This window comes from Brassica oleracea, chromosome C8 (genome assembly GCF_000695525.1).
Source record: "Brassica oleracea var. oleracea cultivar TO1000 chromosome C8, BOL, whole genome shotgun sequence".
Classification (NCBI taxonomy): Eukaryota; Viridiplantae; Streptophyta; class Magnoliopsida; order Brassicales; family Brassicaceae; genus Brassica; species Brassica oleracea.
This window is the reverse complement of record NC_027755.1, coordinates 26,469,670-26,490,453: the sequence shown is the minus strand read 5'-3', so window position 1 is coordinate 26,490,453 and position 20,784 is coordinate 26,469,670. Positions and strand designations below refer to the sequence as shown.

The 20,784-nt window shown below is 33.1% G+C and overlaps 2 protein-coding genes and 1 pseudogene across 5 annotated transcripts; 2 read left to right on the top strand and 1 right to left on the bottom strand.

Moving 5' to 3' along the window:
* The first annotated feature begins 8,448 nt into the window (after positions 1-8,448).
* LOC106310818 lies at positions 8,449-10,702 on the top strand (annotated as a pseudogene).
* A 2,223-nt stretch (positions 10,703-12,925) lies between these two features.
* LOC106307824 (UPF0481 protein At3g47200-like) lies at positions 12,926-15,494 on the top strand. Its single transcript, XM_013744888.1, has 3 exons — positions 12,926-13,644; positions 13,732-14,264; positions 14,906-15,494. The coding sequence occupies exons 1-3, from the start codon at positions 12,989-12,991 to the stop codon at positions 15,328-15,330; spliced, it is 1,614 nt and encodes a 537-aa protein (XP_013600342.1). The 5' UTR covers positions 12,926-12,988; the 3' UTR covers positions 15,331-15,494.
* Positions 15,495-15,860: 366 nt separating this feature from the next.
* LOC106308051 (small RNA degrading nuclease 1-like) lies at positions 15,861-18,370 on the bottom strand. Of its 4 annotated transcripts, none has more exons than XM_013745164.1 (12): positions 18,202-18,370; positions 17,941-18,123; positions 17,784-17,861; positions 17,620-17,688; positions 17,391-17,534; positions 17,202-17,318; positions 17,075-17,144; positions 16,890-16,990; positions 16,659-16,790; positions 16,463-16,570; positions 16,278-16,379; positions 15,861-16,191 (listed from the first exon to the last, which is right to left on the bottom strand). In XM_013745164.1, the coding sequence occupies exons 1-12, from the start codon at positions 18,232-18,234 to the stop codon at positions 16,090-16,092; spliced, it is 1,239 nt and encodes a 412-aa protein (XP_013600618.1). In that variant the 5' UTR covers positions 18,235-18,370; the 3' UTR covers positions 15,861-16,089. The 4 variants fall into 4 exon arrangements, with proteins under 4 accessions (XP_013600618.1, XP_013600619.1, XP_013600620.1 ...); XM_013745165.1 differs by having other exon boundaries at positions 17,075-17,132; XM_013745166.1 differs by having other exon boundaries at positions 17,391-17,504.
* Positions 18,371-20,784: the final 2,414 nt, after the last annotated feature.

The following is a 20,784-nucleotide window of genomic DNA, read 5'->3' as shown; positions in this document are numbered from 1 at the left end:
TTATTTTGTTTCATTTTTGAAGACACTCATTGGTTATTATTGTTTGAAATGGATCTTTGGTTATTATTGTATAAACCCATCTTGTATATTGCAGAGTGAAAGTGTTAATGGGACGAACGCGGGAAGGAAGAGCTTGCCGGAGGATAAAGGTCCAGATGTGCCCGCATATGCTAGTTGTTCGAAAGATAAAGCTCCAGAACCGAGCCTTGTTCTAGTGGACAAAAATAAACCCACTGTCTCGGATTTACAGAAGGAGGATGCTAGATATCAGGAAAAGAGGGATGCTGCTTTGGCACTTTACCGTGCAAAGAGTGATCGAACAAGGAAACTTGCTGCCTCACAACAATCTCCTTGTACGGCAAACAACACGGCCAAAGTGATCATTCCAAACAAAAAGCTTTATCCAGGCTATAATCCTTTTTCACCAATTGACAAGAAGAAGTTGAAGGAGCTCGCTGATTGGTTGAAAACTTGTCCGTAAGTGTTTGCTTTTTCCATAATAGTTTGCTTTAGTCTACAAAAACTTATTGCTTTTCAACATTTTGCGTTTGCAGTCATTATAGAACACCTCTCGATAAAAAACCACGTACAAGTAGAACTTGGTGGTATCACATCCTCCGGACCTCTTTAGAGTGGCTGGAGGGCTGTGTAAGTCTTCTGCTATGACTTAGATGACTTACTGATAAGTCTTCTTTGTAGACGACTTAATTCGTCTAAGAATTACTTGTAAGTCGTCTGGTAAGTCTTCTACATAGACGACTTACGAGTAATTCGTCTGATATCTTCTGACTTGTACCCTATTTTATATGCATCATATTGATGTTTGGATTAATGTGCTGAGGAAGACGTACGACGCTAACCCACAACATTTCAGGAGCGAGAGAATGTACTTCCTTGATCATCTCTTTGCTCATCAATGGAGATTCAACTACAAGGATTTTAAGGACTCGGTGCCCGATCAGAACGGTTTAGGAAGAAGACTCCCTGGTGGGGCGTGGAATTATTATGCAGGCACTATACCATCATTTTGCCAATCGAACAAGGTTTGGGGGACAGATATTGATGATGTCTATGCGCCCGTGAACTACACCGATAGTCATTAGATTGCTATGTGGATATCGATCCCAAAGAGGCACATAGTCGTCTGAGACAACATTTGTTCCAGTATCTCCTCAGAAGAACTCGATGTGGTAATGAAGCTTTTTCTCTACATGGTCCCTTATCTGCTTGTTGAGCGCGCTTCCTCAGACGAACAACGTGCCCAATACAGCCTGAAGCCATTCACATATGAGAGACTGACAAATTGGTTGTCCATGGTGGTTGGGGTATTGATGACAAAGGCAATCTTGTAATTACTTGAAGATGATGAGGGTGAGAGAGTAAAAGTGTCATTTTCGGAAGAAAAAAATTGATGGCATTTTCGTGAATTATATGAACTTGTAGGGTGAATAGGGCAAAACCAATTTCCAAAAAAAAAAAGGAGGTTAGTTTTGTGTATGACTTTGAGTTCTAGGTCAATTTTGCAAAAAGTCCTAAAATTTAATTATTTAATTAATTTTTGTTAGTTTTACTAAATGATAAAAATTTATAAATTTTACATTTTCTAAAAAAATATTTTTATAAAATGATTATTTTGTTTTTTGAAAAAAATGTACACGTGGCATCTTCGTCAGCAAAATTAGCTGACATAGTATATATATAAGCAAAATTAGATGATGTGTTAGCTGATGTAGCGACTGAAGTTTGATTTGGCCAAAAAAATAAAAATTAGGTATGTTATTTGAAATTTTTGAAAGTTTAGGTATGTTTTATCACGACCATATAAGTCGGGTATGAATTGAACATATCGCGATATGTTGGGTATAAAATTACTCTTTTTCCTCATTTCCACACATAAATTTTTTACTATTTAGGACCTGACTGGTTTTCCCGCTACGATACGCAAACGCAGTTTCTGCGGTTGATAGCGCTTGACAGCGTTTCGAAACAATCATACAAACCGCTACAAATCGCTCCAAACCGCTCCAAATCTTTAAAAATCAAAAGCTGGTTCTAGCTAACGTTTGCGGTTGTGGGTGGAAAAATAAATATAAAATTATTTTCGAAAATATTTTAAAATTAAAATTTTAAAATGTAAATATTATAAATAAAAATATATACATATTTTATATATTAATTAAAATTTACAAACAGTATCATAATTTGTTTTATAAAAACTTTAAACTAACTATTTATTAGAATTTTTAAACATTTTTATACACACATATATAAAGATATACACATATATAAAACGAAATAAAATATTTTTTAAAAAGTTTTGATATAAATCTTCAAAATTGTTTTTATTAAAATTATAATTTTCAACTAATTTAAATTTTTTTATAAATAAAGATAATATTTTTATTAATCATATAATATTGATAATTATTATATTTTATTACAATAGTATGTTTTTATATTTTTATAATGTTATAATATATATAATTTATTATTAAAATGCTGCAATATCTTATAATCAACCAGTCACAAATATTACGCAAACACAAAAATTTTCAAACGTTGTACTAGTCATACAAAACGCTTAATAATGTTTGAAACCGCAATCACCCGTATCCGCACTCGCGCACCCGCAACCGCTGCGTTTAAACCAGTCGACCCCTTAATTTCTTTATAGATCATCCTTTTGAAACTTACTCGATAAAGCTACTTGCACATTTCACTAACAGCTGCCTAAAGCGATAGAGAAATATTTATGAAAATGTGTCTACAATAACCAAGGCTATTGTAGTTTAATGTAATAGAACCATATAACAAAAAACATTTGTCACCTAAAATGTATAGATAAAATCTCTTTATTTAGTTATTTACTAGTTTTGAGAGGAAAAAAAAATTGTTTCCATATATTGTTTGGTTTCTTAAAAAACCATGTTTTCATTCTAATATATGTTTTTACTTATCCATGAAACTATTAGCCAGACTAGGTGTTTATAGTTGTTTTATATAAGATCCAATTAAATGAAATTAATCATTAAAATGCGTTAAATCTTTTTTTTATAAAGATGCTCTAGGCCAATGTTTATTTTTTTCTCATGTAAATACGACTCTACATGGATTTTGACAAATAATATATTTGCTTGAATTATTGATAATGTAGTATATAGCTCGAGAAAAAATGTATTTCTGGAGATAGATCATCTGATACCTAGCTAATTGTCGTCAAAATATTCAAGTTTCAGTTTTTCTTTTCATTTGTATAAAATCAAATTTATCTACAAACACCCCTGATAAAATTCCCCATAAAAGTTACAAATCATACCGTCTCTGCTCATCGTGTATTTTTTAGGTACCAAATCACATCTCGATTCTTATAGATTTCGAACAGTGCATTTTGATTTTGGAGGATTGTTGATTAAAATACTAGAAATAGTGAAAATTGGTCAATAATTACACATAAAAGCCAGTGATATAGTGACACTGACAACTGTTTTATAACAACGATACCTGCTAGACCAGCTGTACTTGTGATGCATCCGAATATGAGAGTTAGTGACCTCATTAATCAGGAATCGAAGGAATAGGACGTAGGACTACTAGAAGATTATGTCCACCCTGATGACATACCACTCATACGTAGTATGGCCATAAGCTCTACTCATCGCCGTGATACTTTCTGCTGGAACTACACGAGGAATGACCAATACACAGTTAAATCTGGATATTGGGTTGCTCAAAATCTGTTGAAGCCAGAAGAGGAAAAGTAAATACTGGAACCAAGTATCACTAAACTTCAAGCCTTTGCTTGGAAGTTGAAAGCGCCAAGGAAGATTTGCCATCTTATATGGCAATTGATAACGGGCCAGGTGGCAGTAACGAAGAATCTAGTAAGGCGGAATATGAGGTGCGATAATTATTTCCCAAGATGCGGAGAAATAGAAGAAACTGTAACTCATGCAATATTTGAATGCCCTCCAGCTCTCCAAGTATGGTCCTTATCAGCAACTCCTACAAGCCCATGTATATTTCCAGTGTCAAGCGTCAACACAAACATTTACTATCTATTATGGAGGAAGAACGATATTTTAGAACCAGACGAAGAAAGGGATCCTTATCCCTGGATAATATGGTATATTTGGAAGGTTCGTAATGAAAAAACTTTTTAAGGGAATAGACAGAGACCCCTTGGAACTAGTGCGATACGCAGAAAGTGAATGTCAAGCCTGGTTTGATGTAAACGAGATGATACCACCAGTAGTACATGCCAACAATAATGAGGAAAGCCAAGTTTTAAGTTTGGGTAATATTTGCCTGTTAGATGGATCTTGGACAGCTTATGATCGCTTTAGTGAATGTGGATGGGTCTGGATGGATAGTGGGGAGAACATACATCTTTTGGGAACACGGAATTTTATTCGATGTGAATCAGCATTGCATTCGGAGGTAGAAGCACTACGATGGGCGATGGAGAATATGCTTCAACACTCCCATGCCAGAGTTTTGGAACAGACTGCAAAGAGCTGATTGCAATGATAAAGGAACCCCATGAGTGGCCAAGATTCGCGACAGAATTGGAAAAGATAGAGACGCTGCAGATTTGCTTCACGGACTTCAAAATCACCCATGTGCCACCAGTGCGCAACAAGTTTTCTGATTTTTAGCTAAGACTGCTAGGACCTTTCGTAGGGAGTTACTTTCATTGGTTGTTCTATTCCAGTCTGGTTACCCAAACCACCTCAAGCTTGAGTAATAGAATGGCCGTTCGACGTTAAAAAAAAAAGACAACTGTTTTATAAAGGTCGATAGATAATTCATAAAACTGCAAGAACATAATATGATTTGGAATTTTTTATTATTATTTTGTTTCCTTTTAAAAAAACTAAATATGAAGTGACAAACTATTATGATTGGTGAATCTACAGGTTCACATCCTAGGGGGTTGATATATGATGTTTTGACATATTCTAACAATATTTTCCAAAATGTTTTGAGTCTTTATCGATTCCTTTTAGTCTTTTTCGAATCATTACATGTCTAGAGTTGTATTGGATGAGAGATGAAAAAGTTGGAGCAAAAGAGGCGGAAAAGAGTGAAATTTGAAAATTTTCACAAATAGCAGCCTGATGGCTGATCCCCGATCGTGCGGAGCACACGAGTGCATGCTCCAGCGGCAAAATCTTTTAAGAAAACTTCTAATATTTTGCAATTTACCCTAATAATTCCAATTTTCTCTCCGAGCCGCCAGCAACACTGACATATAATCTCTTCCTCTTTTCTATTATTTTCTACCCTAGTTTTTGAGAAGAAAACTAGACTTTGGAGCTTTGTACCTTGGGATTTGCGAGTTTGTAAAGGGAGAATGCCATCTCTCTCGATCTATAGAAGAACCCCCTGAACCAAATCTCTGCTTATTTTGCAATCATGTCCATGTTTATTTCAGTCTCTATCTCTGTATTTTCTTGCTTCATGGCTGAGTAGTCAGCTTGTTAGGTTTAGGGTGTTAGGGATCATGGATCAATGAGGTAGACACAAATATGATTGTTATTCTTTGATATCTCTATCTATTGATATACTTACTGCTTGTGTTAAACTGGCCATTTAGCATCTTAATATAGGTTTAATCTAATCACCTAAAGTGTTTTAGGTTGCTAGAAAAAACATAGATACACGATTTGTCCTTGGCCAAGAAAATTGATGTTAAGGCAAATCGTGATCCAATTGAATCCGAACTTAATGCTTGTCATCATTCTCTAATTAACCCAAACGACAATTTATGCATTAGGATTGCTTGATAAATTGGTAAACACCACATCAGTAGGTTTATCTGATCTTGTTGTTCAAGTTGTAGATTGACTCGTATTGTCTTCATGAATAGTTGTGTGGTTCATGGTCCTAAATGTCCCAATGAATCATCATAAACCTAGCTCTTTTATAATTTGAAATCAAACCAACTTTGGTATTTGTTTGTTACGATTTTTCAATCCTTACGATTTTTCAATCCTTAAAAACCATCCATTGTTTTAGATTGATATTGATCCCATAGAAATAAAATGTGAACTGGTCCTCTGGAATTGAATCTAAATTACTATACCGTTAGCTTGCGGTAGAATAAGAAAATTTTAGTGTATCTGGGGTGGATCCCAAAAAAACTCATTAGAATATATTATAATTTTTTATGTGATTTTAAATATTTAAATCGTGAGATATGTAAACTTACCGAAGTCTCTTAATTTATAAGAGCGTCTCCACATTTATACAAGGATTGTGAGGTCGTGCCATGTGCCGGTTTCCGATGATTACGAATTATTACTTCTTAGTTTGATAACGGGCTGCGCCTAATATATAACGCAGAACCTCAGCTAATTCTCTGAAATAGTGAGAGAAAAAAAAAATTCGTATAGTAAGTTAGTAACAATCGTTGGGTCTGAGGCCTGATTAACGTTCAGACAAGTGGCGGTAACACTTTTTGTATCAAGGAGGTCAAGTGACCCATATCATTTTGTTTGCGTGATTATATAATTTACATTTCATAGATAACAAGTTATTTATTGATATATATTATAAATTAAATACCACCATATTAATTTTTTTTTGAGCCACTTTAATTTTCTCCTATTTTTCTTTCTTCTGTTTCATCTTCTTTTTAAAATACTATTAAATTTTATAAGATTATGAGAAAACTAAGTAAAGTAAGAAAGTAAACTTTCATCTTTTTAACTCTCGTAACTTTTGTAAATTACCTCTTTGAACTAACAATATACATGAAATTACCCAAAAAACTTTCAAAACTCAAAATTTAAATAAAACAATTTTTTAAGTTTAATTTAATTTAGAAAAAAGTTGAGATCAATTATATTGCAAAGACTAATCTTACTATTTTATAAATTTTATTTTTCTATAAATAAAAATAAATAGTGATTATCATTAGTTAATCAAAACACAATATTTTTTACATCACGTATCGCTTATTCATTTTTTTTTATTTTTTATTAATTTTTTTTATGATCAATTATATAATGTAACATAATTCATTAAGGGCAGTAGTGACTTTAAACGCTCCAACTTTTAATGTGAGAACTCGAATGCGAAAAAATAACTTCGCAAATAATAGTACATATTTGGTTTATGTAAATAAAATTGACCTTTATGAATTAAAAGTTTCAATCTTTTTGCACTTCATTGATATTTTTTAATTTAATATTTGATTCTTTGTTTCTTTTGATATTATTATATTTATAAGGTTTTCAGCTTTCATCTATTTCTTGTATATTAAATTTCATTTATCTTTTCCTTATGTTAGAAGATTAAAAGAATCTACTTTAAAAAATAAATAAGTATAAACCTAAATATATTTTTGTTAAAAACACATTTTAATTTATTTACAAAGAATAATTATAATCCAGGAATTTACAACAAACACATAGCTACTAGCAAAAACTAAAATATTTAAATAAAGAGAAATTCTCTCAAGTAACATTTTTTAAGTTTTTGTCACAAAAATAGGACTCAAGAAAGAAAATGGCCAAAATAGCCCGTATTTATTTTGAAAATTTTAATATTTATCTTTTATTTTTTAAAAATTTGAAACCCTATCTCCAAAACTCCACCCCTTAACTCTAAACCCTAAGTCTAGATTAGTTAACCCTTTAATACAATTTATTTTGGTTTTTTTTTGATTGATGGCTATTTTTGTGACAAAAACTTAAAAATTGTATCCTAGATAATTTCTCTTAAACAAAAGTAAAATTTTATTCTAGAAAGTTATTTAATATTTTTATTTAATTATCTTTAAATTTAATCATTAATTAGTTATTATAAATTAGATTAACATTGATCTTCCGAAAATATATCTGTAGCTCCAGCACTTGTTTAGAGTTAAGACGAATATTATTGTTCCTCATACATCAATATTAACTAGACACTGGTTTACGTGTCTAAACATCATTCCTGTTTGTCATTTTCCGTCATAATAGTGAAATAAGATCTGAAAATTATGAAAACAAGTCAAAGCAGCGTATATATATTTAGTCATTTTGATAAAAGTTACACAGTCTTTTTTAATTCTAGTTTTGATGTTTCAGATCTCAGACCATGTTTATCCCTAATAAATCCATTTGGGTTTCTTAGGTGTTTGTTTTCAAAAAAAAAAATAATAATAAAAAAGCAAACCAATCGCGGACTGCCATGAGTCAGTGGAGTCCGCGAACAGTGTAAGAAACTCACTAAAATCGGTTTTTAATTAGTAGTTTTTGTAACCGATCCTTAAGAATTTTGTGGGGGTCCACGCACTAAAAGCCTCACTAAAAACTCCGGATAACGATGCTCTCACTAGTTGACTATATATATTTATATTGGAGGCATTTATGATAGTCATGAATAATAGATTTGTATGCTAACAAATAAACAAAAGGTGGCCAGATCACAACTTTAACCAGTACTACATGGTTGCTTTGACATTTGTTAATTACTGTCTCTCTCTTTCGCTCTTTTGATTTCCCTAGCTTCAACCAAGAGAAACAATGGTTGTATATCAGTCCAATTCCGCCAACAAAAGATCCAGAGGGTTCAGAGTCAGGAGCCTCTCTCGTTTCGCTGAAAGAAGGGTTCAAAGCCGAAAGTTGCCGAACCACGAGGACACTTACCCGGAGCCTGGTAAAATCAAAGTGACTGAAGATAAGCCAAGAGAGACACGAGAAGAATGGGTGATCTCTATCAAAGACAAGGTGGATAAAGCATGTGGAGACGTTCCAGCATCTAGCTGGGACAAGCTCTGTATCTACCGAGTTCCACATTACCTGCAAGAAGATGACAAGAAGTCCTACTTTCCTCAAACTGTATCGCTTGGTCCCTACCACCACGGCAAAGAACATATCCTGCCCATGGAGTGTCACAAGTTGCGTGCGGTCCATATGGTCTTGGAACATACCAAGAAAGATATTGAAACATATATTGATGCCATGAAAAATCTCGAGGAGACAGCTCGTGCTTGCTACCAAGGTCCCATTTGTATGAGTAGTAATGAGTTCACTGAAATGCTTTTTCTTGATGGATGTTTTGTTCTTGAGCTCTTCAGGGGAACTAAAGTAGGATTCACCGAAATCGGGTAAGCGTGGATCAATTTTCTAATATTTTTACCCGGTTATCTCTTAACCAGTTTGATTCCAGATCTGGTGGCTATATAAATCATGTTTCTCTTCTATGATATGAATGTTTTTTTTTTCGGGACAACTTATCATATTAATGTTAATTTCATTTATGAAAGGGTTTGTAGTTAGTTAAAAAAATTACCTAACCGGCTAAGAGATTTTCTTTGAAAAAATAAAAATAATAATTAACCTAAATTGTGGACTATGTTGTTTTTTGTTGACAAGATATGCATCCACTGACCCGGTTTTCGCGATGGGAAGATTGATGCTTTCCATTCAACGTGACATGGTAATGCTAGAAAATCAACTTCCTTTGTTTGTTCTAGACAAGTTGTTAGAGCTACAGCCCGACACAGTGTACCAACCTGGTTTGGTGGCACAACTAGCAGTTAATTTCTTTGCTCAACTAATGCCAACGGGCGAGGAGCTGCCTAAAAGGGACAAGGTAGAATCCGTTGACTCAGTAAGTGACAATGGGGAGTTGCATTGCTTGGATGTTTTTCATCGAAGTCTTTTCAAGTCTACTTGGACACTGGATAAGAAAAGTCTAAAAAAGTCCATATCATCTCGAAAACAACAGTTGATACATTGCGTGACAGAACTAAAGGAAGCAGGAGTCAAGTTCCGGAGAAAGAAAACAGACAAGCTTTGGGATATTGAATTCAAAAAGGGTTATCTAAAGATACCCAAACTACTAATCCATGATAGTGAGTACTTAACTTTTTTTTCTTCTTTCTTAGCTTTGTGTGCCTTCCCTACAAATAAATGTTTTGCAGTTTTCGTTTCTTATCCATTATTTTAGAAATATTACATTTTAGAACTTGCTTCTCGTTTACACGGATTGGTCATTATTAATATATGTGTTCTAGCTTCAGAAAAATGGTATTTTTAAAAAAAAATTCCTGCACTTATATTTGATCAGTGGTGAACTTCCAACTCAAAAATAATTGGCAATGTGTAGAGAGGAACATACCCATTTTATACTATGTTAGATATAAACTTCTCTTCTGATGGGAACATTCTAACATCTCTTTTTCAAGGTTTTCCTTGCATATAAACCATATTTATCAAGTTTATCTATCAAACCCACTCCATAAACCTAATAGAAAAACAATGTCTCATATTTTTGTAGGTACCAAGTCTCTCTTCTCAAATCTTATAGCCTTTGAGCAGTGCCATGCCAACTCGAGCAACGACATAACATCCTACGTAATCTTCATGGATAATCTAATAAACTCTGCTGAAGATGTTAGCTACTTGTCTTGCACCATTGTGGTATCATCGAGCATTGGCTAGGGAGTGATTTTGAAGTTGCAGATTTGTTTAACCGGCTATGCAAAGAAGTTGTCTTTGACCCAAGAGATAGTTATCTATCTAAACTTTCGGGTGAAGTAAACCGTTACTATAGTCGTAAGTGGAATTCTTTGAAGGCTACCTTAAGACACAAGTACTTCAATAACCCATGGGCATATTTCTCTTTCTTTGCTGCACTTGTTCTGTTAATTCTCACATTACTTCAAAGCTTTTTTGCTGTCTATGCTTATTATAAGCCATCTTCTTAACTTGTCATTGTTATTTTCCTTAATTTATAATGTTTGTGTTTTCTTGTTTTTTTAGTTGTTGTATTTTTCAATTAAAAACACTGATTTTAGACTATGTTTTTGGAAGCCATGCCAAAGAAGTAGTTCATATTGTTCAATCACTACAGAGCAACAAAAAGAAACAGTATGATAGTGTACTGGATAGTGTTACGCATGGTTGTGAGAATTACGGAGTTACAAATAATTGTCATTAAAAAAAGAGTAATTATGATGAAAAAATTAATTGAATAATAACAAAAAAAACTAAAGTAACACATCAAGGTCGTGCCATGAGAACAAAACTAAAGAGAACAACCGCAACACCTAACTAGAGACCGGGAAGTGAGAGTAATCAGTTTCCGAGCTACGTACATAATATCAGACCAGACATGGATAAGCTAGCATCCTCAATACCGGATTACAAGAACTTGTTTTGTTTTTATAAGAGTTTGAATATATAGCTAACGAAAGAAACAGATAAAACGTGTCCCGGTCAATAATAGATCTATACGAAAATGGTGAGGTCGTGCCATGTTCCTCACGAGGTGTGTAATGAACATGTTCCGTTATGCTCTCACTATTTCTTTTCATTTATTAACATTTTCCTAACAATAACTTACGTAACATTAGATGTTAGATATCAAACATCTAATGTGAATCGATTCACATCCGTATTGGGATCATTATCCAACTGGTAAATAATCATTATATTGTACATGTCACATTACCTATTACCTTTGACATAGTTATACACAATCATATATACATATATTGATATAGTTAGTTCTCATAGTTTGTTCTCACAAATTAACTTAGTCCTTAGAAATGATGTTTTGGGTTTTATACTTTTTGCGGTTCATTGCATCGGATCAGCTTTTAAAGCAAGTTGTGCGGAATGAACATTATATAAAAAAATTATTTAATAAATATATATTAAACAATTAAAAATAAGTAATTATTACATATTTAATTAAATGGTGCAAACATATAAATCAATTTTATTAATCCAAACAATAAATTTTTTTCTATTTGACATGATATATAATTAAATTTAAATGATATTAACATAATATATTTTTAATATTAATGTCTATTAATATATGTTTTCTACTCATATGGTTTTTTTAATCATTTTTTTCTTTTATAACAAAAACTTTAAATTAGTGATAACAAAATTTTCATTGTGAGATTAATAGTTTTAGTAATTTACAATTTAGAAAAAATAAGTTGTTAATGTTTGTTCAGAGCTATTATCAAAAACAATTGTTCAAAACAAATTTCGAAATTAAAATATTTGTGTATTTTATGTGGTATATAGTTTAATTTAAAGAGATATAAATTATATATCTTTAATCTTAATAATGAATTAAATTAGATTTTTTACTTATATGATTTTATAATCATTTGTATTTTGTCATTAAAAAATTTAAATCATGGATCACAAAATTTGAATGTGAGACTTTCAATAGTTTTAGTAATTTATGGTCATTTTTAAAAATTCAAAATAAAAAATATACAGAAAAATCTAAATTTTTATTATATGGTTAATGTGGATGTTTAATTTATTTTAATAGTTTAATATTAAACAGATATAATAGAAGATGTACTAATTTTATCAAATCTTTATTATTTAAAATCATTAATTGTCATATATACTTTAGCCACATTAGACAATTCCGTAATTTTTATTTTAGAAAATAATAAATACCATTAATAATAAATTTATGGTTAGTTTAATAAAAAGCTTACTATATAATTAGTGGACAAGCATATTTCTCTAATGATTATAAGAATCATCCTAGTATGACACATGACTACAAAAATAAGTTGTAATGTTTCTAAATTAATATATAGGAGATGAGATTGCAGCTATTTGTAATCAAACCTTCGTTAACTAGTTAATGATATTTACACATTTAACCAAAATAAAAAATATTAAAATAGTTTTGTTTAGGTGGTTTTCAATCATTTGATTATTCATAACTGAGAGAAGCGAACAATTCTCTTCACGCCGGAGGATTCCAGTTAATTGATTTATTCTTACAAATAGTCAAAAGAAAAATATACTCTTTTGTTGTTTTCCAGAATTATTTGTGTGTTTAGATGCATCTAATTGTGGTTGTTGTCGTTACAGATCAATTGGGCCCATGAGTACAATAAGTAACCAATTACAGCTTCAAATCATTTTAACATATAGTTGCTTCTTATATTTAACAACGATAACTTCTCTCTTCCCCTCTCTTCCTCTCTCTCATTCGTCCGAAAAAAATGGTGGCTGTCTTCTACAAAGACATGTTGAGCTGGTACTTGCTCACCCTCAAGATCCGAGAAAAACTCGAAGCCGAGAACCAAGGACAAGGATCCGAACCGATTAATCCAGGCCAAAACCTCCCCGCGTTACCTGAAGTCACAAGATCCGATCAAGATCAAGAACAAAGCAATCATAACCACGACCAAACTCTGTCCGAAGCCAGTAAGATCGAGGTAACAAAAGGAAGTCCAAAAGAGCCACGAGATGATTGGGTGATCTCAATCACAGACAAACTAGAGCAAGCACATAGAGACGACGACACGACGATATGGGGCAAACTCTGCATCTACAGAGTTCCGTATTACTTGCAAGAAAACGACAACAAATCGTATTTCCCTCAGACCGTGTCGCTTGGTCCGTATCACCACGGTAAAAAACGGCTCCGGCCTATGGACCGTCACAAATGGCGTGCCGTCAACAAAATCTTGAAACGTACGAACCAGAACATTAAAATGTATATTGACGCCATGAGAGAGCTTGAAGAGAAGGCTCGAGCTTGCTACGAAGGTCCTTTCGGTTTGAGCAGTAATGAGTTTATTGAAATGCTTGTTCTTGATGGTTGTTTTGTGCTTGAGCTCTTCAGAGGAGCCGTTGAAGGATTCACAGAACTCGGGTAAAATTCCGGTTATCTCAAATAATTGCTAAACCGGTCTCAATCATTTTGATTTTGAAATTATTGTTTTTTTTTGTATTTGTGTAGATATGCACGTAATGATCCGGTTTTTGCAATGAGAGGATCGATGCATTCAATTCAACGTGATATGATAATGCTCGAAAATCAACTTCCCTTGTTTGTACTAAACCGGTTATTAGAGCTACAGCTTGGTACACGCAACCAAACCGGTTTAGTGGCGCAGTTAGCAGTACGGTTTTTTGATCCACTAATGCCAACAGACGAGCCAATGACCAAAACCGACCAGTCAAAACTCGAGAACTATCTGGCAAGAGATAAAGCGTTTGACCCATTCGCCGACATGGGCGAGTTGCACTGTCTTGATGTTTTCCGTCGAAGTCTACTCCGGTCTAGTCCTAAACCGGAACCAAGGTTATCAAGAAAGAGATGGTCTTCTCGGAATACGCGCGTGGCCGACAAGCGCAGACAACAGCTGATACATTGCGTAACGGAACTGAGAGAGGCCGGGATTAAGTTTAGGAGAAGGAAAACCGACCGGTTTTGGGATATTCAATTCAATAACGGTTATCTAGAGATACCAAGGCTACTTATTCATGACGGTACGTTCACGTTTTCCACACTACATATCTCCTTTTACAATCCCTGCCCCATATTCGTTAGGATCATATATAATGTGATTAAAGTAATGTTGTCACGTTCTTCCCTTGTTTATTCATCATATATCAAACGGCTAAAGTTAGTAAGGGGATGTATTCAATTGAGAGTTTTAGGTGATTTGTGTCAAAACGATGAATCCACCGTTATTGAAACATGAATTTTAAAAACTCATTTAAAATCTAGTGTTATTGAAAATATTTTAAGTTGTGGAGTTTTAAAGTTTTCAAGTGATTTTAAAGTATTTGGGTGGAGTTTCTTAGTTAAAAAAATCAAAACTCAAATCCCATGGTTTTAGGTGATATTCTAGAGTAGTTTAACAAAAATCATTTTATTCTCTGCAATTTCTTAAAATCATCTAAAACCCTCATTAAAAATTAAATCACTTCAAATTTTAGATTGAATACACCCCCCTAAGTGTCATAGATTATTCCTTATATATTGACTTATTCAAAATGATGTAAGCAATGTAAAAGAGCTTGATTTGATTACACCAACAAGAAATCTAGATGATGTAACAAATAAAAAAAAATTAAAACAAGAAAAGTTACATGATTCCTTATTTCCTTGCACTTTTGTTTTGTAGGTACCAAATCTCTTTTCTTGAACCTTATAGCTTTTGAACAGTGCCATATTGACTCGAGGAATGACATAACATCCTACATAATCTTCATGGACAATCTAATAGATTCTCACGAAGATGTTAGCTACTTACACTACTGCGGCATTATCGAACATTGGCTAGGAAGTGATTCTGAAGTTGCTAATTTGTTCAACCGGTTATGTGAAGAAGTTGTTTTTGATACCGAAGATAGTTATCTATCTCGTTTATCTGTTGAGGTTAACCGTTATTACAATCAAAAGTGGAATGCTTGGAGGGCGACCTTAAGACACAAGTACTTCAATAATCCATGGGCAATTGTCTCGTTCTGCGCTGCAGTTATTCTACTCGTCCTCACATTATCTCAAAGTTTTTATGCTGCTTATGCTTATTATAAGCCACCTTCCTAACTTTCATTATTTATATAGCTTTCTTTAAAAAGGCATTTTTGTGTTTTTTTGTGTTTATTTATATGTATTGTTTTTTAAGCTTAAAATAAGAATGTTGATATCGTAACATGGGTTTTGAAAAGCTACGGTATAATTTTTTTGTGATATTTAAAAATTCATAAAATATTTATTGGTGTGTGATTATCTACTAACATAGAAATCATCTAAAAAAAATGTGCAATATGAAACAAAATAACTAATAATAATGCTAGTGAAATTTTTATATTTATAAAACTTAGATCCAATCAAAATATCTACTAAAAATTTAATGTAGATGAACTAAAATATTTAGAGATGTGAATTTGGGTGGGAACAGAATATAGATGATGTTAGTTTTTTTTTATCTAAGCTCTTTCTTAAATTTTTATGGGAAGAAAAATATTAACGTCTCCAACTTTTATATTAAAAATATATTATATTTGGAAATATGATTAATTATTTTAAAATTTAAAATGTTGAAGATCAGGTCTTCACCTTTAAAATTGCCAAACTAATTCTTTAAGTTCACATTCACTTTGCAAAGCAATTGTTAGGAGAATATTCATGTTGATCTTCTCTGATGCAACAGGAACATTGTTAATAGCACTATTGCCATTGTTTTCTATTCCTAAATTGTTAAATAGAGAATCTTAATCAAAATAACAAATATTTTAGCCTACTCCTGCACTGCATAACTTTTTTTCTCCAGGAGAAGTGTCTTTGTACTGACAGAGGAGATCTCTACGCGGAACCATCTTCAACCATTTTACGGACATATATACTAACTCTTGAACCAGAAGTCAGCTTAAATATAACCAGTTTTTGTGGCAAACCAAATGAATCCTGCAGGAAAAAAACATAGCACATAAAGATTTGTTATTGTCAGTCTCAATCAGAGAGTTTACAAGAAGCAGAGATTCTTAAAATACCTGGCCTTGGTCTCCATCAACGTTTTCAAATGCTTGATCTGCTTCTTCTGAGCTACGGAAAATAACAAACGCACAATAGCAACCTCTCGATGTTTTTGCTGGCTGCCAAAATAAGAATAGATCAAAATAAGGTTAGCCGTTAGTGATCCTTGGAGAAAAGTGAAATATAATGGCTTGGTTTTTACCTTAACATCAAGTGTAAACTCTCCAGAAAGAACTTGCTCCAGCTCTTCAGATGTCACATTGTGAGGGATTTTATGTATAAAAAGCTTTGCTTTCTCAACCTCCAACATCTATTGAAAAAAGTTGCAAACATTTGTAGCTAATAAAATTAATGATAAAAGTTAAAAGTTTAGGTAAAAAATCTTATTTTCTACAAACCTCTTTAGATGGTGGGATTGTTGTGTTGGCTCTTTTCTCAATAACAGCAAGTGCAAGTTTCATCGCAGCTGTTGCGTCGTTTACACAATCATGAGAGACTCCTGCCTTTCTGACTTCATAACCCAAAATAGACTGATAAAAAAAAAAAAAAAAATTTCTAGAAAATGTTAATCTTTTGGTGATATTGTCTCCCAAGACCAGAGAAGAAAACCCATTGATAATAGATTTTACCTTGCAAAGGTTGTTAAGTGAAGCTCTTCTGGGCTTTCTTGCATTGGGATACTTGAATACAAGTGCGGTATCGATTACTTTTGGATGATATATCTTCAGCACTGTGATCAAAATAACAATAGTATTTGTAGCTACAATCCAGTAAAAACAACACACACTCAGCTGAGGAACTTTTTAAAGCTTACCTTCCAAATCTTTGTTCAAACTGTGACCAACCAAAATCGCACCATTTGATAGAAAGGGCTGCAAAGTTTCCTGCAACATTTCACAAGATCAACAAAACACTAGTGTAGCTTAATTGCTGCTATGTACCTGAATATCTACGAGGGAGAGGGTAGCTTTTTCGATATCTTCAGCGGTAATCCCTGTAATGTCTGTCCTATAGTCAACCACAGGTTTGTCCGGTTTCACAAATTCGTCAAGAATCACCTGAAACCATGAACCACAGGCATTTGATCACCCGAGTCAAGTAAACATGTTCATATCAATCTATAGTAATACCTTTAAATCACGGTCTACAACACCAACTCTGACCAAACCCTCAGTTCCATTGTCGCAAAGAACCATCTCACAGTCAACAGCTACCAGATCGGTTGATTCCATCACCTTGGACGTCTTCACTCCAACATCGGATACAAACCAGTCCTGTTTTAGCAAATCCCAAACTCTTGAAAGAAAACAAGAAAAACTTGTAAGAGCTGCATTGTTGTTCAAGAGAGGAAACAAAAACCTCGGAGTGTGGCTCGAATGAATAGTCTACTGAGTAAGCAGGATGCTCAACAGTCAATCGAACTAGACTCTGTACTGTCAAACATATTCATATCAAACTTGTACACATACATCTCTTTAGAAGATAAAAAAAAAAAGACATGTCTTTTTAGTTCAGTTTTCCACCTGCTCTGGAGTGTCATTACCAGGACATTCCTGCTCTAACTTTTCAATTAGAAGAAAATTGGCGTGACATTTCAGAACCTAAGCCAAAACAAAAACATAAGAGATTATTACTTAAAACACACACAAACTTTAGTGGAAAACAGGTTGTGGGTTTAACCTGCAAGTCTTGTTTCTTCTTGAAGGTTGTCAGAAACGCGACAAGTTCGTCATGGGAACGCTTCGAAGGGTCATTTGGAGATCCAATCTTCTTTTTGTCTTTAGCATCTAAAAACTCCTTCCATCCTCCGTTTTCGCCGCACAGGCCTCTACTCTGCACTAGCTTCACCAACTCTTCAAGCACCTAAACAGATTCGATATCAAGAAAGATAGGAACTCGGTCTGTGAAATCAGAGCAACCAGATGAGGAAAAAAGACGAACTTGTTTCTCGGCGGTGGCTAGTTTAAGCTCCATAGTATGAGAGAGAGAGAGAGAGACAGTGTCGTTGAGTGGGCGACTCTGCTAGGAGAGTGAATGTTGGCAACTGTTTGCGAGGAGAAGCACAATCACAGTTTACTTTTAGGTTTTTTTTTTTACTGTCAGTAAAAATTGTTTAAATTAATATTGGATAAATTAACAAAATATTTCAGGTTTAAATAGAGTGAGTCTTAAATGAGATGAGTCTAATTTTATAAATCTTGAATTTCAGGTTTAATAATTTTATATGGTAACTATACATCATTATAAAACATTTGTTCACAAAAAGAAAAGAAAAACATAAAATATAATTTTATAAAACCTTTTCTAAGAAAAATATATTGTTATAAGCATCGAAAAATAGTAACAAACAATACTGGATTTAAACTAACCGATGATAATTCTACCTAGATGGTAACATGCACATATTTATAGATGAAATATTCACAAAACAAAAAAATATTGTTATCATCATTTACAAAATGGTAACAAACATAGGTCAACCCATTTAAATAACTAATCGAAGTTGAATTACAATAATTTAAAATTAATTCACATGCTCAAATATAATTAAAATGATTTACTATACAATTAAAAAGCCAAATATTAGTTAACTCATAGATATAAAAAAGTATAAATTATGAACTATTTTATTTACAACAATAAGTTATTTATGAAAAATGAATTAAAATTTTAAACTAGAAAAATCATGCACTTTCAAAGTGCCGTGGAATGAGAGGTTAGTTTACATGTGTCCTTTTTTTTGTTTTTTTATATTTTAAATCCTTCTTCTTTTAGATTATTTCAATTTGGTTCACTATCTTCTAATTAAGCACTATTTAATCATTCTCACACTAACTATCATCATTTGAAGTTTGATAATCTACGAATAAAGAAATAAGTAAAAAATATAAATATATTTTAAATATTTAATTTATTCACAACTAAAAATAACATAAACTTTCGCTATTTAATTATTTTTTACTATTTTCTATTATTTCATTTACAACTATATATTTATCTTAGTATTAAACAAACTAAAGCAGAACACATAATCTAAACATAAAACCTCCATAATTACAGAAAAAATGCTAAAGTAACACTGACTCAATAAAGGTCCAGAGCTCAAAGGCGATCAAGAACGAAAACTAACTTACTCCACTTTATCATAGAGTGTCTTGGCCAAAACAATCAAAAGTCAGAAAACTGTAGAAAGATAATCTTGAGATAAAACAATCCCTCGAACACAAAGAAGCATGATCAAGGACCAATGCAAAGAACCAAGAAAACGGGTTAGAAGAAGAATAATCAACAGAAAGCCAAAATCACCACGAAGCAGGAAGAGACATTCATAACGAACGATAAGCACAACCACCAGCTAAGAGGTAAAAAACACCTCACAAGCTAAACAAGCACAAACAAGACGCCTATGCCGGTGAAGAACCACAAAGCTCTGGATAGAAGGGACCAAAGCTCCAAAAAACTAATACTGCACACTTATACTAAGGGAAGCAAGGGAAGAAGGGAACAACCTGAATGAGGGAGAACGGAAGCCAACCCTAGAGAAACCAGAGCCCAGACTTGAGATCCGAAACAATCTTCCAAATCTACAGAGCATACTCGGAGGAGAACACTATCCAAACCTGGAGTGGCTAACATGGCGAAAAGGAGAGTCACACAGACGCAAGCAACGATGAAAGCTGCAACGAGATGAGGGAACATAGATGGAAGGGTAGACAAAACAAAATCATCAAATCGTGTAGCCGTCCTCGAGCTATAGAAGTCAGATCACCAAAACCCATATCTTGAAAACCAAGATGAGAAGGGACTATCGATGGTAAGCCAGTGACGAGAAAAACAACTTTAAAAACGACTAAACTCGACCCAACCCAAGGAGATATAGTTCCTAACAAGAGCCGAAATCTAAGGAAAAAGAGGAGAAAAAGGTGAGGAAGAACAAGAGCACATATGTGAGTCTTTTTCGGTGATGGTGAGAATCACATCACACCGGAAAGGTAAACGAAATGCATAGATGGTGACGGCTCAATGTAAAAATATAGAGAGAGAGAGCACAAAACATCTTTAAAAAGTAATGTTCAAATAATTGGAAAAGTATTAATTTTTACTCTGAAATTATTAACCTTAGAATCAAAAAATGCCTAAATGTAAAATTATTGAAATTCAATATGCATTACATCACAAACTCACTCCACCACTAATAAGTACTCCCTCCGCTTCACTTTATTTTTCGTTTTAGACTTATGCACACGGATTAAGAAAACATTTAATTTTGTACATTTTCAAAATAAAAACATCATTACCCATACACCTAACCGTATTTCAACCAATGAAAAAATAAACAAAAGAATTTTATTAATAAATGTTGCATTGAAATCATAAAACGACACTTATTTTGAAACGAAAGTTTTCTTCTAGAACGACATTTAAATTGAAACGGAGGGAGAATTATTATACACACAACAACACACTATTAGAAAACAAACACATAATATGTTAGCATATCACCTATTACTACATAACATAATA

Excerpts from the sequence above, each read along its gene's own strand:
- LOC106308051 (XM_013745164.1), bottom strand. The coding sequence starts at position 18,234 with ATGGAGCTTAAACTAGCCACCGCCGAGAAACAA. Across the intron at positions 17,862-17,940 it reads AGAAGAAACAAGACTTGCAG|GTTCTGAAATGTCACGCCAA; the intron begins GTTAAACCCACA and ends GTTTTGGCTTAG. Across the intron at positions 16,571-16,658 it reads CAATCCCACCATCTAAAGAG|ATGTTGGAGGTTGAGAAAGC; the intron begins GTTTGTAGAAAA and ends TTTTTTCAATAG.
- LOC106307824 (XM_013744888.1), top strand. The coding sequence starts at position 12,989 with ATGGTGGCTGTCTTCTACAAAGACATGTTGAGCTGGTACTTGCTCACC. Across the intron at positions 13,645-13,731 it reads GAAGGATTCACAGAACTCGG|ATATGCACGTAATGATCCGG; the intron begins GTAAAATTCCGG and ends GTATTTGTGTAG. Across the intron at positions 14,265-14,905 it reads AAGGCTACTTATTCATGACG|GTACCAAATCTCTTTTCTTG; the intron begins GTACGTTCACGT and ends TTTGTTTTGTAG.